Source organism: Panulirus ornatus, chromosome 27, assembly GCF_036320965.1.
Source record: "Panulirus ornatus isolate Po-2019 chromosome 27, ASM3632096v1, whole genome shotgun sequence".
Classification (NCBI taxonomy): Eukaryota; Metazoa; Arthropoda; class Malacostraca; order Decapoda; family Palinuridae; genus Panulirus; species Panulirus ornatus.
The window spans coordinates 18,692,908-18,706,616 of NC_092250.1; the positions used below are offsets into that span (position 1 = coordinate 18,692,908).

Sequence of the window (13,709 nt, forward strand, 5' to 3'; positions counted from 1 at the left end):
GGATGTGTTCATAGGTAAATGTATGAGTTAATTTACATAGAAAGCTGGGCATACACAGTGTATGAGTGTCGTATTCACACCAGACTCACCATCCCATTTTCTTTCTCCTCCAGGCGCTGACAACCAGAGCCCAGTCATCCAAGGAGATAGCAGGTGAGTTTCGCCATTACCTCCGTCCTCACTACATGTGGATGGCACTGTTTTGGCCCCGCTTCCTCATTTTCCTTTCCCCCGTACTGGAGGTATTGGCGCACGGAGAAACCGCCTCTATGACCAGTAGAAACCCATTCTTTCTCTCCCCACGGGAGCTGGGAAACACTGAGATATTTGACATGTCCATAATACATTTAAATATTCATTTTACCTTTTACTTTATGTTTTATTTTATGAATCGAAATGGCATGGTTGACATACTTGTTTTTGTGATCAAGTCGCCTCTCTCTCTTTTCTCCTCCATAGTGGGCAGATTTAAAGGCCTCTGATATTTCCCCAGCGATTTGGCTCTTTGATAATTCTGATACCATTTTGTTGACATCCTCTAGATCTTCTCTATCAGCTCTTTTTTTTTTTTTCTTTTTTTTTTGCTGCTTTAAGTTCGGTGATCACAAACTTCGAGAAGCTTATGTAAGGTAGAGTTTTAGCCTGACGGATCTCGTGAAGAAAGGGTTACTGGATGTTTCGTTGTCGATGTTCTTGAACACATTCTTCTGATGTTAAGTCTGGAGACAGATAAAGAGACGTTGTCAGCTCCCTGGTCCCTCTGTTGTACAGCTTTCTTACAGCTGATTTGCTACAGAATCATCTACGTACTAAGGCCATCTTTCTGTGTGTCATATTATGATGTTTTTTTTTTTACACATGTTCTTATGTTGAATTCGATCGGTTATGTGTCAGACCAACGTTGGAGTTGGCTGAGGTTCCCTTGTTGTACCCTGGTGTAGTCCTCCTGGCTCTCTCTCTCTCTCTCTCTCTCTCTCTCTCTCTCTCTCTCTCTCTCTCTCTCTCTCTCTCTCTCTCCTCATGACCTGGACAGCATCCGCAGACGTGATCAGGCAGGCGTCCAGTCCCCCCGACGTGTCATGCACGTAGATCAAGAAGAGTGATGGTGGTGAGCAGTGGCGCCCCCCTCACACCCCGTGTCCTGAGGGCTCCGCCACACACCTCAGTTGATAATCTCTCGTCCATCTCAGGTCGTCTTCGCCTCATTTCTCCCCCCGAAGGAGGAAGTTCCTCTACCAGCCTCGTGTGGGGCTCAGTGGTGTCGGATGTCGTCTTGCGATCCAGAATGCACACGACCCACCTTGCCCTTTCTCTTGTCTTACAGAAGAGGTCACCCTCTCGTAGAAACCATAGAGAGGTTCATTACACTTGACCTTCACTCCTCGAAAACGCGCAGTGTGTGTGTGTGTGTGTGTGTAATATCTCACTCCCAGATACGGATAATGACTCCAATACACCAGCCTGAAGGCCACATCTCATCTCTCCCGTAAAACTCTCCCCCACAATAACGGACCACAACAGAAGTAATAAGCGGTTGTCGGCAGCCAACAAACGCCCTAAATTGAACCCTGGGTAAGGAACACTTCGCCTTGGACTTCCGACCCTCGGGGTTGCCAGCTCGCGATATTTAGTAGCGTCATTAACCTGACGTCTCGGAAATGGGACTGTGTCGGAAGGGACCGAACCTGAAGCTCATACGGTGAGACGGCGGAGAAAATAAGGCACAGATATTGCCTATAACAGATCTACTCGGGAATGATGACTCCCTACCATGGATAGGTCATCACTGCCGCCAGTAACTGCTTCAGTCAGCGCGTATTTGAAGCCGGGAAGCGTACCGTCGCAGGGCGTTTCATTCGTACGCTTCGAATCACGCTTCGCCGCCGGTGTATGGGTTGGTTAGCTGTGGGATGTGGGTTAGTGATGCCCCGCAGATATTGCGGGACATCAGCCAGTGATTCGGGTAAACCATGGAGAAGGGTATTGAGGTGGGGGGAGGGCGAGCAATTAATGTCATCGGGGTCACACCTGTGTGTCGTTAGGGGTCCTTGTAGGACGTCTGCAGTTGGTGTCATCTGATGAAGTCATTATTTAGCAAGGGCCATGAGGAGGAACACCATTGATGACTCTCGTATTGACGAAGGATGGATGGGGTGGACAAGCCATTGATCTGTCTCTCCCATTACTTACGGAGGATAGTGATGGAAGTAGAACATTGATGCCCTTTTGGGCGGACATTCAGAGGCAAAGGGAGGAATATGTGGCAGTAGTTAGGCTGGATCATTGGGTTCAAGTGAAGGTAAGCGAAGGTTTAGGAGGCACGACACTTTGGGTGACGTGTGGCGGTGAGTGTGTCTGGGGAGAGGGGGAGTGGACAGTTTGAGTGGAAGGAAGAGAGGGTTATAAAGGGGGGAGGAATGAAGGCTTAGGAAGAGTAGAGAGAAATAGGGAGTAAGGGATAGAGTGGTAATAGAAGAAAGGGACAGTGAGAGAGAGAGAAAGAAAGGAAGAGGGAGATGAAATGGAAGGTGAAGATTAAGCGTTGATGTGGTGAACGTTATGACGTGTGGTGGGGTGTAGTGCCTCAGTGTGGTGGGGTTTAGTGCCTCAGTGTGGTGGGGTTTAGTGCCTCAGTGTGGTGGGGTGTAGTGCCTCAGTGTGGTGGGGTGTAGTGCCACAGTGTGGTGGGGTGTAGTGCCACAGTGTGGGGGTCAAGTGTCAACCCAGTGTGGTGATCTGTCCTCGGCAGTGTGCCTGGTACCCTTGCCTGTGCGGGCGTCACCATGACGACAGAGGGTCAGGATGGACGGGCCCCTCAAAGGAAGCATCAGACGCAAGAGAAAATGTCGCTGAATTATTAACGTAACGTGATAGGCTCAGGAGAGACGTGCATCGCAGACCCATTGCGAAGTAAGGTTAGCCATGCCTCTGACAGCGTAAGGTCGATGGACAGTTGACACGGGTGACAGGTCGATGAACATGTGATAGAGTTGACAGGCCGATGAACAGTTGACAGAGTTGACAGGTCGATGAACATGTGACAGAGTTGATAGGTCGATGAACAGTTGACAGAGTTGACAGGTCGATGAACATGTGACAGAGTTGACAGGTTGATAAACAGTTGACAGAGTTGACAGGCCTGTGTTGAAGGAAGGGTAAGAGGATTATGTCCATGAAAGGGTAATTGGCTTATGTTAAAGGAAGGATAATAGTCCCATGTCAAAGTAAGGTTAACAGGCTTGTATCAAAGGAAGGATATTCAGCCTACATCAGAGTAAGGGTAGGATACGAGTAATGATAGATTAAGGATAATGCGTTATACATTATACGGTGCAGACGACGCTCGAGATTGTATAGATTCTTGCACAATGAATGAGCATTTCTTAAACATTATGAGACGAATGATTTGATTATTTGTGAACGGTAGAAGTATTCGATTATTCAAGAACTGACGTGAATGGCAGCGATGTTATCAAGCCATGTAGAATGAATAAGTTATTCGTAATGCATTTAAGACAATATCTGAAACAGAATATTCTCATTTTACACTTTTGTGTTTAATGGTATACATGCTAACGGTCTGCAAGGCGATCATCGAGCTGAAAATACAACCGCGGTTGTTACAATGTCGATGAAATTACCTCAATCGAGAGTATCTTTGTAATATATAGTGTTTTATTTAGGTCAGAGTAACATAGTAGAGGGATTTTGATATATTGATTACAATGGCATATGTGTTGATTCATAATATAATGATCTGAAGCATGATTATCACTGTAGAGTCGTCGTATCTTGTTCCGTCACGTCTTCGGGGGCTGCGACGCGTCCTAGAGGGGCGTCGTAGAGTCTTCGTCAAGGTCCCCGGTAGACGGATCCACCCCGGCGAGACGGAGCCTTCCAGCGGAGATGTAGACGGTCTGCGGACCAGACAGAGCTATTCCGTGCAGACGCATCCTCCCCGACTTGACGTCGAACGTCTCCAGACCCGACAGACGCAAGCCCATCAGACGTAACTTGCCCGACAGAATATAGACGGTCTCGGGGTCTTGCTCATCTTTGTTGACCAGACGGAGACGACCCGATGTGACGTAGATGGTTTTTGGGACAGATTGAGCCACTGCGACGAGACGCAGCCTTCCGGCGGAGACGTAGACGGTCTGCAGATCCGACACGGCCTTCTCGACGAGTCGCAGGTCTCCCGATGTGACGTAGATGGTCTGAGGACCGTACACAGCCATCCCGACCAGGACGCAGGTCCCCCGAGGAGACGTAGACAACATGCCAGTCGTAGTCATTCATGTCGAACAGACGGAGCCTTCCCGCCGACACCTGGATGGTCTGCGAACCCGACACCTCCAACCCAAAGAGACGCAGACGTCCCGTGAAGACGCATGCGCTCTGCGAGTCCGACTCGTCCAGTCCCACCAGACGCAGCCTTCCCGAGGAGACGTAGGCGGTCGGCGGGTCCGACGCATTCATCCCTACCAGACGCAGTCGCCCCGAAGAGACGTAGACGGTCTGCGGAGTGGACGCGGCGCCCATCCCGACCAGTCGTAGCTCCCCCGTCCATACGTAGAGGGTCTGCGGGCCAGATGGGACAGCCATGCGCGCCAGACTGCGGGCCAGAGCGGCCGGGGAGCCCAGGCCATGCCTGGACTCGTGCCCTGTCATGCGTACTGCCTGGCACCGACTGCGTCAGGCAGGCAATCCACCCGCCCGCCCGCCCACCCACCCACCCGCCCGCCAGCTGAAAAACAGTCGAAACTAAAGGGATGTTCCAGAGTCCCTAGCTGTCCCAACCTGACGTCACTGTTTAATGGGTTCATAACAGTGCGAGCCTCATGAAGGGACGGTAATATATATATATATATATATATATATATATATATATATATATATATATATATATATATATATATATATATATATATAACACCATATAAATTACGACAGAGGCGCTTTGATCCATTATAATAATGACACAAGCGGAGAACCATCGCATCGCCTCTTGTTTTGATAATTGTCAACAACATCGACTCTCAGGGGAAAACCTCACCACCACCTCACAACCCCCGCCACCTACACACAACCCCCGCCACCTACACACAACCCCCGCCACCTACACACAACCCTCCCCTCCACACCTCTCCCACCCCCCCCCCCCATATCAGCTGGCCACGCCCGTCTGGCTAGAGCCGGCACCCCCCCCCCCCCCCCCCCAAGGGAACGGCGCCACCTTCCAGAAGCTAACCTAAAAGGCGCTTATTGCCACAGGGGGGGGGGGGGGGAGTGGAACACGAAAAGGAATAAAAAAAATGATTATATTAATGTTGTACCTAAATGTAATGGTTGTCATGGGAACGCGTCGTGTACTTAGAGAGAGAGAGAGAGAGAGAGAGAGAGAGAGAGAGAGAGAGAGAGAGAGAGAGAGAGAGAGAGAGGTTTGGTCTTCGTGGTTGCCAGATGGCGGTGTGGTGGTTGCCAGGTGCCGTTAACAGTGTGGGTTGCCAGGTCCACTTTCGTTAACAGTGTGGGTTTCCAGGTGCCATTAACGGGGTAAGTTGCCAGGTAGCCAGCGTTGACAGTGTGGGTTGCCAGGCACCGTCACTGGTGTGGAGCCCCATCTGCCGTTAACAGAGGACTTACGTACCTTTTATTGACAGCATCTGGCGGCCTCCAGCCACAAGATATGTATAGCATGAGTTCAATATAGTAGAAAACAAAATACGTGTGTGTGTGTGTGTCTGTGTGTGTCTGTCTGTCTGTGTGTGTCTGTGTGTGTCTGCGTGTGTGTGTGTGTGTCTGTGTGTGTGTGTGTCTGTGTGTGTGTGTGTCTGTGTGTGTGTGTGTCCGTGTGTGTGTGTGTGTCCGTGTGTGTGTCTGTGTGTGTGTGTGTGTGTGTCCGTGTGTGTGTGTGTCTGTGTGTGTGTGTCCGTGTGTCTGTGTGTCTGTGTGTGTGTGTCCGTGTGTGTGTGTGTGTGTGTGTGTGTGTGTGTAGATACCCACTGGAAAACCCTTTCATCTTTAACATCACCCAATATTGAATATATCAACATCCAAACATCACACAATGATGAATATATTAACCTCCTTCCCCGTCCGGGGTGAGATAAACACATTATTACAGAAACGTAGACACGCGCCACGTGTGAAATTATTACTGAATACTGAAGCATTAGTGTGTTTTATAGACGTTCAGACAATGTCATTTCTTTTGTGTTTATATCGTACAAACGCTGGGATCAGACCTGAAAACACTGGAAGGGACTGATAACAATGAGAGCGAATGAGACACCGGGAGTGTATATATATATATATATATATATATATATATATATATATATATATATATATATACCATTTTGTTAAAGGATAATCCTGGAAGGCCTGTGTCACTGGAAGATGACTTCAGGACAATCGATCGGTGATCGATAGACAGTAGATATTCTAAGCTGCTCAGCTTTGGTGTGTGGGAACTTAGCTACAGCCAAGATAGATCACCGCCACTAAGTGATAGATAGATCAAAGACAACGTTGATTGTAGAAATATAGTGAGTCACTTGATAGACATCTACGTACTGGGCTTGATGAACGGTGGGTCAGGTGGAGGTAGATGCGTGTAGCAGGTCAGCGGTGCGCTGGGTCAGGTGGAGGTAGATGCGTGTAGCAGGTCAGCGGTGCGCGGGGCCTTCACGCGCATTGTGAGTGATCGCAGATGGTGTCGGAGGAAGCTGGTGTGGGAGCCAGCTGTGGGGGAGGGGGGGGGGGGAGATCCCCGCAAGTTTTGCCTCCTCGTTTGCCTGGTGATTGAGAGTTTGGGGGGGTCCCCCCCTCCCCCCCCAGGCTTAATGCCATGTTTACGTCGAGAATATTCTCAAATTGGTGACGTCATCCACATGATGGGCGGCTGGGGCGTGTGAATATTGCCTCGCCTTAATCACCCAGCCGGAAGCTTGGCTGCAGAGCGGTGGTTAAGGGGTTAACGAGGTGTTGACGGAGAGGAGGTGGCCTGTGATTGGTTCTCTGTGCAAGGAGGAGGGTTGGGGAGAGGTGGCTTGCCATTGGCTCGCTGGGTAGGAGGGTTTGGGAGAGTTGGCCTGTGATTGGTCCGCTGGTAGGAGGCTTGGAGAGAGGTGGCCTGTGATTGGTCCGCTGGTAGGAGGCTTGGAGAGAGGTGGCCTGTGATTGGTCCGCGGGTAGGTGGGTTAGGGAGAGAGCAGGCACAGTGAGGGGACAGGTGAAGGATACTGGAGAACAGGGCGGTAGTGAGAGGGGTGAGGGGAGAGGGGGAGGATAGCAAGGGAGGAAGAAGAGGAATAGAACAGTGAAGGTGAGGGGAGAAGGTGGGCTGGTGTCGAGGTGTGGTCGGGGCTTGACACACGTGTATCCACGAATATTCAGGTAGAAATTCATACGTATCCATGAATATTCAGGTAAAGCTTGGTATGTATCCACGAATATTCAGGTAGAAATTCATACGTATCCACGAATGTTCAGGTAAAGCTTGGTATGTATCCACGAATATTCAGGTTGAGCTTCATACGTATCCGCGAATATTCATTCAGCCAGAGCTTCATACGTGTGCTGCGTGGGTAATGCATCTCAAAAGCTTCATGAATTAACACGCGTTGAGGTGAAACGCACCTGTAGTGTGCCTGGACACCAAGTGGTTGTCGGTGAGGGAGACAAACATGTGAAGGACATCATGATTAGGGTATAGATAGACAGATAGACAGACAGGCAAGGGCAGCATCATGATTAGGATATAGATAGACAGACAGACAAGGGCAGGATGTTCAGGATACAGAGAGATAGACAGATGCAGGAGCGGGCCTGTGAGACAGACAAGGGCAGGATGTTCAGGATATAGAGAGATAGACAGATGCTGGAGCGGGCCTGTGAGACAGAGTGTTTGGGTACGTAGCTGGTGAGGACGGAGTATTACGTCGTCTGTGGCAAGGCATATCCCACGCGGGACATCGTCCGCCTCTCCCATCACCGTCAGAGATGATTACGATCCCAACAGATATTTTTAGTGACGTAGGGATAGCGGGTCTGGGGACCGTGCTTGGTTGAGGCATAAGGGGCCAGCGTGAAGGACAGCTGGAGCCCAGGGAGAGCAAGCACGGGGCAGGGGTTAACGTTGGTCATGGTCATGGGAAAGCTTTGTGTGTGTGGAGCTTGCTCGGCTGATGTGTCGTTTGAATTATTTGGGATGGTCGTTGAGGCAGGGCAGGGAGGAGGGGGGTTACGTGACAATACAGAGAAAAAAAGAAAGAAACGTAATGAAAGCGAGAGATAGAGCCAGTAGGTGTGTGTGTGTCTGTGTGTTTGGTTTTCATGGGAGTAAACAATTGGGATTGTGTAGTTATAAAAAGTAGATTTTCGATGGAAAGATTCGTGATGTGAAGTGTACAAGATGATGATGAAGTAAATGAGTTAACGTGGAGGAGGTGAGGTTCTGGCAAGTGTTGATAGTGAAGATAACCTGCGGGTGTGTTCGTTCCCTCGTGCCTGTATGTCAGGACGTCCGTGTGAGTTGGCTCCGCCATGTCTGTACCATGTTGTAGACTCTGCCACCTGCATGGGTCGCTCCCGATCGTTCGTGCTCAAGTCTGGAGGTGATCCACTCGCTGTGTTGGTTTCTCGGCAACGTGAGATGCGCGCGACGCGCCATCCCAAGGGTGTGTGACTTAACTCTGGTTTGGGGGAGATCCCGCAAGGTTTTTGGGCTGGGTGAGGGATGTTCATCCTTAAGAACATGGATGTTCTTGACCGTATATCGCCTGGGTGTTCTTAACTACGCGTCACGTCGTGATTGCTGATGCCAACCCTGGGGTGTCTCCGTGGTCGATGCCTCAAGACACCCCCAGCCAACCCTGGGGTGTCTCCGTGGTCGATGCCTCAAGACACCCCCAGCCAACCCTGGGGTGTCTCCGTGGTCGATGCCTCAAGACACCCCCAGCCAACCCTGGGTGTCTCCGTGGTCGATGCCTCAAGACACCCCCAGCCAACCCTGGGGTGTCTCCGTGGTCGATGCCTCAAGACACCCCCAGCCAACCCTGGGGTGTCTCCGTGGTCGATGCTTCCTCAAGCCCCGGCCATTGATCATCTGTCGAGACGCTGATGTCTCACACACCGTCGCTCACCTGTGATTATTATTCTTGTGTGTGTGTGTGTGTGTGTATGTGTGTGTTTTGCCCGGGAACTGTTGGCTTTACCAGGATGTTTTAAATGGCTGGTGTTGATCGATGATGACAGATCCATCTTAGCAGGATGGGAAAACAGGTTCAGCCATCCAGTTTACACCTCAGCAGTCACACTGAGGTGGTTAAAGCAGACTCTTACTAACAGAGGACCTGGGTGACTACCCTGCCGCACGCCACCGCCTACTGATTATTAGGCGACTTTCGGAGACCAGGGCCATTAACCAGAGCTCCCCTCAGGACACGGCCGTCGAGTTAATTAGTAACGAAGCGTAAGATGGTGGATGGCAGGCCAGTGTAGTTTTGTGGGTCCTCCTTGACGCTGGGCGGGGGGACGAACGTGGCAGCCAGGTTTTTGGTCGATGACACCGTGGTACTGCCATCACCGGGTCCTGTGTACGCCAGGAACTGGGTCGAGAGAGAGAGAGAGAGAGAGAGAGAGAGAGAGAGAGAGAGAGAGAGAGAGAGAGAGAGAGATTCTGAGTATAGGATGTGAGCTCCCTCTCCTTAACCTCCACCCTCTCTCTCTCTCTCTCTCTCTCTCTCTCTCTCTCTCTCTCTCTCTCTCTCTCTCTCTCTCCACGTATACGACCCCCCCCCCCCCCCCCACCTTCCTTCCCTCACCGATACCCGTTCATCCATTACTTCACCCCGTCCCTTCAGCCATTCATCCATGCTTACCCTAACCCTCACACGGATGGTTGAACCCTCTCCTTGTTTCTGGACGAACCGACAGCGCGCCTCGTTAGGTCTGCTTTACCACAGTGGCCACGTCTGGTGTGGTGTGGTGTGAGGCACCAGGCCGTCTGGTGTGGTGCAGTGTGGTTTGGTGTGAGGCACCAGGCCGTCTGGTGTGGTGCGGTGCGGTGTGGTGTGGTGTGGTGTGAGGCACCAGGCCGTCTGGTGTGGTGCGGTGTGGTGTGGTGTGGTGTGGTGTGAGGCACCAGGCCGTCTGGTGTGGTGCGGTGCGGTGTGGTGTGGTGCGGTGTGGTTTGAGGCACCAGGCCGTCTGGTGTGGTGCGGTGTGGTGCGGTGTAGTGTGAGGCACCAGGCCGTCTGGTGTGGTGTGGTGTGAGGCACCAGGCCGTCTGGTGTGGTGTGGTGTGAGGCACCAGGCCGTCTGGTGTGGTGTGGTGTGAGGCACCAGGCCGTCTGGTTTACCCACTCCTCAAGGTGTAGGTGGCCTGGGAAGTGCCCCTCGAGGTGCTGATATACGGCCTGGGTTATCGGCGTCTTCCTGCTGCCAGTGTGGTTTAGGTCTCCACCACCAACACCTCTCCAACACCACCACCACCATCATCTCCACCACAGTTTAGTGACACCCACGGCTACACTTCCAGCTTGCCATAACACAATGTACACTCAGAATTTAAGGGATTTTAAGGGCATTCCGGCACTGTACGATTTTAAGAGTAGGCAAGTAGTACAGCGTTTAAAGGATAGTCTAATGACATAGAATTTAAAGGGTAAACTCGTGATGCAGAATTTAAAGGATAGTCGACTGCTGTAACATTTTAAGGATAATTCAGTAGTGTAGAATTTAATGGGTAGTATGAAATTACTGAATTTAAAGTGTAACACAGTTATTTGCCACATTAATATGATAAAATTGAAAAGTTGGATGAGATTATCTTAAAGATGATGATTACAAAGATCCAGATAAAAAATGTGTGTTAATGGAACTGATATTGAATCGGAACGTAAAAAAAAAAAAAAATTGACGTTGAAAAATTATTTTTTTTCGACATGAGATCAGCTTAATTTACGCTGAGATCAGCTTGATTTACGTTGTCGTACATTAAGGCTGGTTGATCGGCTGGGGGGGGGGAGACTTAGAACATTAAGGGGATTGTATTGGGGGTCTGTTAGAGGCTCGTAACCTCACACCGGTGACGAGAGAGAGAGAGAGAGAGAGAGAGAGAGAGACAGAGGTGTAGAGCGAGGCTGAACAAGTGTCACAGTGCGTGCATGACTGTGAAGGCCGCCGTTGTCAAAGGAACATCAGTTGACGTACTCGCGTTTTGATGTATCGTTTTGAGTCGTGGGTCGATGACCTTTACCTGTGATAGTCCTCACCTCCAGCAACGTACAGACTCCCTCCCGTCCGGCCACTCTGAACTTGAGGGAGGAAGGTCGACCAAGTCCGTCTCAATATACGAAGAGACGGAGACTATAAAGGAGGGAACCAGCCCTCCCTACAGGGTGTCGAGTGGCTTCCCCTAGACCGCACTCGATCCCCCGTCCAGCTGGCCAGTGGTCTGAGGGGGAATCCAATCCTCTTTGTCGTTGCTTCACAACCCAACCACACCAAAGAGGTTCCTGACTCTCTGGGTTACTCCATGTCTGCACCGTCCATTGCCGCTGGCTTGTGTGTGGTTGTCAGACCTGCTCACGGCCAAGTACTGGTGCAGCAACGAGGTTGTTAGAGATGAACTACCAGTATGGCTATCTGTGGATCACTGAACCATCTCAGAAGGTCGTGTGTTTCTGGTTCTCTTTATATAACTAAGTTTATTTATCTCAAAAACCTGTTTTGTTGTCACATACTGAGGCTTGTGTAAGAGTTGATGCTTTAAGATTTTAAGTTCTTGTTTTCAATCATTTTTTCTCTGTAATTATAGAATTGTGTTTATTATTTCTGTACTTCAAAGTTATTTTTAGCAGAAGTTATGATTGTGCTGGCTTCATTGTACAGTGCCAAGATTATGGTGCCGAGGCTGCAGTGATAAGGTGATGGTGGCTGCACTGCCAAGGTTGTAGTGTCACAGTCAGTGTGAAGACAGCAGTGCCCAGTTGATACCTCTGTCACTGCCAACCAGTCGGTCACTGTTGGCACTGCGGGTTAGACTGCCGTCACACCACAGTGGCGGGTCATCCCGGGTGGGGTTGGAGGTGCTAGAGAGGGCCAGGTTTAAGGCACTAGGCAGTGACATGATAGGGTCAGTGCCAGGTGGTGAGTGACACCGTGAAGTGGGCGTGGCACTGGTGTAAGCAGAGGTTCACTGTCGCCCCCCCCCGGAGCTGTGGTGCTGGGCACTGGCAGGAGCGGGGCGGGACGGGGCACTGTTAGGGGCGGGGCGGCGGGAGTGGTGGAACAGAGGGTAATTGAGGTCTCAAGCCGGAGATGCATTCCTGACCTATCCCCACCCACACCCTCCATCTTCTTTACCCCTCTCCTCCCCCTCCCCCTCCTCCCCCTCCTCCTCCTCCTCCTCCTCCTCCTCCTCCTCCTAGTAGCTTTCATGAGGCGTTGCCTCACTCTGATCGCCCTGCACTTGTCACTCGTCTGTGACTGATTCCCTCCCGTCCCCTTCCTCCTTCCTTACGTCCTCACTCCCTCCCTCCCAGTATGTTCCCTCCCATTACCTCACCCACTCCGTCCTAAGGACCTGCTCCCCTTCTGAGGACCTCGTCTATACGGAGCCCCCCCTGTCCCTCTACCTTACCACCACCGCTGGCCCTCACTAATGCAGCCTCACTCTGCCCATCCCTCGCGCCCTAGACCCAAAGAGCATCTCCTTTACGTGCTGAGGGAGTTGTATTAAAGCCTGACATACTCTTGTCGTATTTCTCTTTGTGTCTAAGACATAGCTGAGTGCATTTACTTCAGCAGCGGTTTCGCTTACATTGTGATCCCACGGCAAGTAGGTTGTCCAATTCTCTCAGCGTTTCCAAAAAAACGTTTTCGTTTTATGAGAAGTGTACGTCATTTTGTGCCAGGACGACGATTATGACGTTAGAAAGCTGAGGATTACGTTAAAGTTGGTCTCACGCCAAGACCTGGCCAGGAGCTGCAGAGATTACCACCATGTTATTATGGTTGGCGTCGTACCCTTCATGTTGTGGGTTGTGAGAGACAGGAGCGAGGCAGGCGTTGTGAGAGAGGGGAGGTCTCTCCAGTGTAGTGTGGGGGTCCTGGACGTAACCATGATGTGGTAGAGACAGGAGCGAGGCATGCGTTGTGAGAGAGGGGAGGTCTCTCCAGTGTAGTGTGGGGGTCCTGGACGTAACCATGGTGTGGAGGGGTCTCTCCAGTGTAGTGTGGGGGTTGTGGACGTAACCATGGTGTGGAGAGGTCTCTCCAGTGTAGTGTGGGGGTTGTGGACGTAACTATGGTGTGGTAGAGGCAGCAGTGGAGGGTGTGTGTGTGTGTGTACCTCCCTAGTGTGGGGACCGAGACATGATACAAGATTGATATCCTCAAGTAACAACTTTACCCAGAGGAGAGTAACTGGTCTGCTGTAGCCACACTGCACAAACTCCACTCGTTCCTTATCTCTTTAGCTTTCCCTCTTGTCCAGGGATGAGCTGGAGAGTGTGATGTAAAACATCTGTAATTTGATCTCTGGCCGGGATTTTACCTGTGAATATTATTAGTTAAGCTACGTAAAGGGATCGTGTTACTGTGTCGAACCTGCAGCAGCTCATGAAAAAAAAAAAATTATTAGTTGACGACTGTCGTGTTTATGACAGACACAGAATTTTGATCAAGGTAACAAGTTA

General features: G+C 50.7%; 1 protein-coding gene across 5 annotated transcripts in view; it reads left to right on the forward strand.

Annotated features, from left to right (window-relative positions):
* LOC139757629 (uncharacterized) overlaps positions 1-13,709 on the forward strand; it is a 529,494-nt gene that overhangs the window by 270,430 nt on the left and 245,355 nt on the right. For all 5 annotated transcript variants that reach the window (XM_071678288.1, XM_071678290.1, XM_071678292.1 and 2 more), the window contains one exon: positions 114-153. In XM_071678288.1, coding sequence (XP_071534389.1) covers positions 114-153 — 40 coding nt within the window. The remainder of the gene's footprint in view (positions 1-113; positions 154-13,709) is intronic.